General features: G+C 44.5%; 1 protein-coding gene across 1 annotated transcript; it reads right to left on the reverse strand.

Moving 5' to 3' along the window:
- Positions 1-480: 480 nt before the first annotated feature.
- Positions 481-1,719, reverse strand: LOC140219622 (uncharacterized; the record flags this gene model as incomplete). The annotated part of the gene is made up of 1 exon (XM_072289555.1): positions 481-1,719. A coding segment is annotated over one exon (588 nt), but the record flags the coding sequence as incomplete, so codon positions are not given.
- Between the last annotated feature and the right edge of the window lie 250 nt (positions 1,720-1,969).

Below are 1,969 nucleotides of genomic sequence, written 5' to 3' on the forward strand. Positions count from 1 at the left end.
ACCGTGGTTGACGTACCGATTGGCAAGGCATCTGCTGCAAGCTTTCGTTCAACACTGGGCAGGAAAAGACGATAATCTGCTATATCGTCAGCTGACATGTGGACACAAAGGCAGCATGTGCTGCAAAAGATAGCAACCAGCATGGACCAGCCAGCAAAAGCTACACAATCCGAAGATGCAGCTGAATGCTTTGGAAAGTTAGTTGCTGCGCACATGCGCCTCGTTCCAAAGGCTGACATTATCGCATGCCAAACTGCCATGCTGTAGACTCTAGAAAATTATGTGGACAGGACTGAGTGAGGAAGTTTGTGTGACATCATCTCAAATGAGAAGTTCGAAAGAAACTCAGTTGTTTGAATAAAACACTTTTTGTTTGTTTTCTGGCAGTTCACTTGTCATTCCCATAGTTAAAAATGCCGACACTTTGGCAGGGCACAAGACGATTTCTCCCTTATAATATAGACAGCATGTTCAATTTCACAAAACAAATTTAATGCATGATACAGCATAATACAAGTGCAGCTTGCATTGTCTCTATACAACCTTAAGGTCTTGTGCATGCGTTTGCATCCAAGTGCGCTGATTGCTGCTGCCATGACACAGCACCCCTGCCATTTAAAAATGCACATAAACTCTCTCGCACTGCAGAACAAACAGCATTAATTCTTCCATGGGAACTGGGCTGTGCAGAGAACAGTGATCCGGTAGACGTCGTAGGACTCGAGTCAATAGAGTTCAAGTCGGTGGCGAGAAAGTTGTGCAATACACATGCGGCATTTACCATTGCTATCACCCTTTCGGGCTCAGCATTGATTACAGTGTGCAGAAATCTGAATCGATTTGCAAGTACTCCAAAGGCGTTCTCAACGACACGCCGAGCCCTGGATAACCTGCAATGTAAACACAAATCGTTGTTTCATATCTGTTACACCACTGGAGAAGAGGACAGCAGGCTTTAACTACCACTAAATATTACAATGTGTAAAGTGTCCCCACTGGTTTGCTTGCCCCAACCCAGCAAATGCATTAATTACACTGGGTCATCTCGAAGCTTGCTATTCTTTCATAATTGCGACAATTCCGGAGTTATCACGTGTTCGATATCACCGTTACATTTCACATAGTGCCGCTTCAGTATAGAGGCATAAATGACCTGCAATTAAAGATTGTCTTCTCTTCTGCTAAGGAAGAGCCCCCATAGGACTTCATCAAGTTTCTTCCTATAGGGAAGGCGTCATCTGCGACGAACACGGGTGGCAGGAGTACATCGGGCGAGCTTGCGACCTTCACAAGTTCTGGAAGACCAGCCGTGATGTTTGATACACGTGCTTGTAGCAGCGTCGTTTGCCAGACGCCCGCATCTCCTTGTGAGCCGGGTGCACCAACATTTGTGTACAAAAACTTGTAGTTGGCATCAACGACGGCAAACAGTATAATGCTGAAGCTCTTCTTGTAATTTCTGTACACTGTTCCAGAATTCGCTGGCTTCGTAATTAGCACATGTTTCTCGTCCATGGCTCCAACGCAGTTTGGAAAATTCCAGTTTTGATTGAAACCTCCGATTACATCTTTCCACTCATCTTCGGTGCATGGCCTTTTCAGGAAGTCATTTTTCATCTCTTCATAAATCACCGTACACGTTTGGTGAATAATATCATTTACACTGGAGTGGCCGAGCCGAAATTGTCGACTCAAAGAGTGGTGGCTCTCTCCTGCATATACGACAAAAAAAGAAAAGGATATAAATTAGCAGAGAAATTCGAAGGCAACGAACTTTTACATCAAGGATGGCCAAACTGTTAAGAAAGCTTTCGTAGCCTTACTATTTTGCTACTTCCTGAAATCTGACGACTTTGCAGGCACTTCACAATAGACGGTGCAATTCCTTCTCTACCCGCGAGCACTTTTCAAACTGCGCACGTAATTTAAACCCAGGAGCCTGAGATACAACGCATGGGAGTGATGTTTT

The sequence above is a fragment of the Dermacentor andersoni genome, chromosome 1, assembly GCF_023375885.2.
Source record: "Dermacentor andersoni chromosome 1, qqDerAnde1_hic_scaffold, whole genome shotgun sequence".
NCBI classification, from domain to species: Eukaryota; Metazoa; Arthropoda; class Arachnida; order Ixodida; family Ixodidae; genus Dermacentor; species Dermacentor andersoni.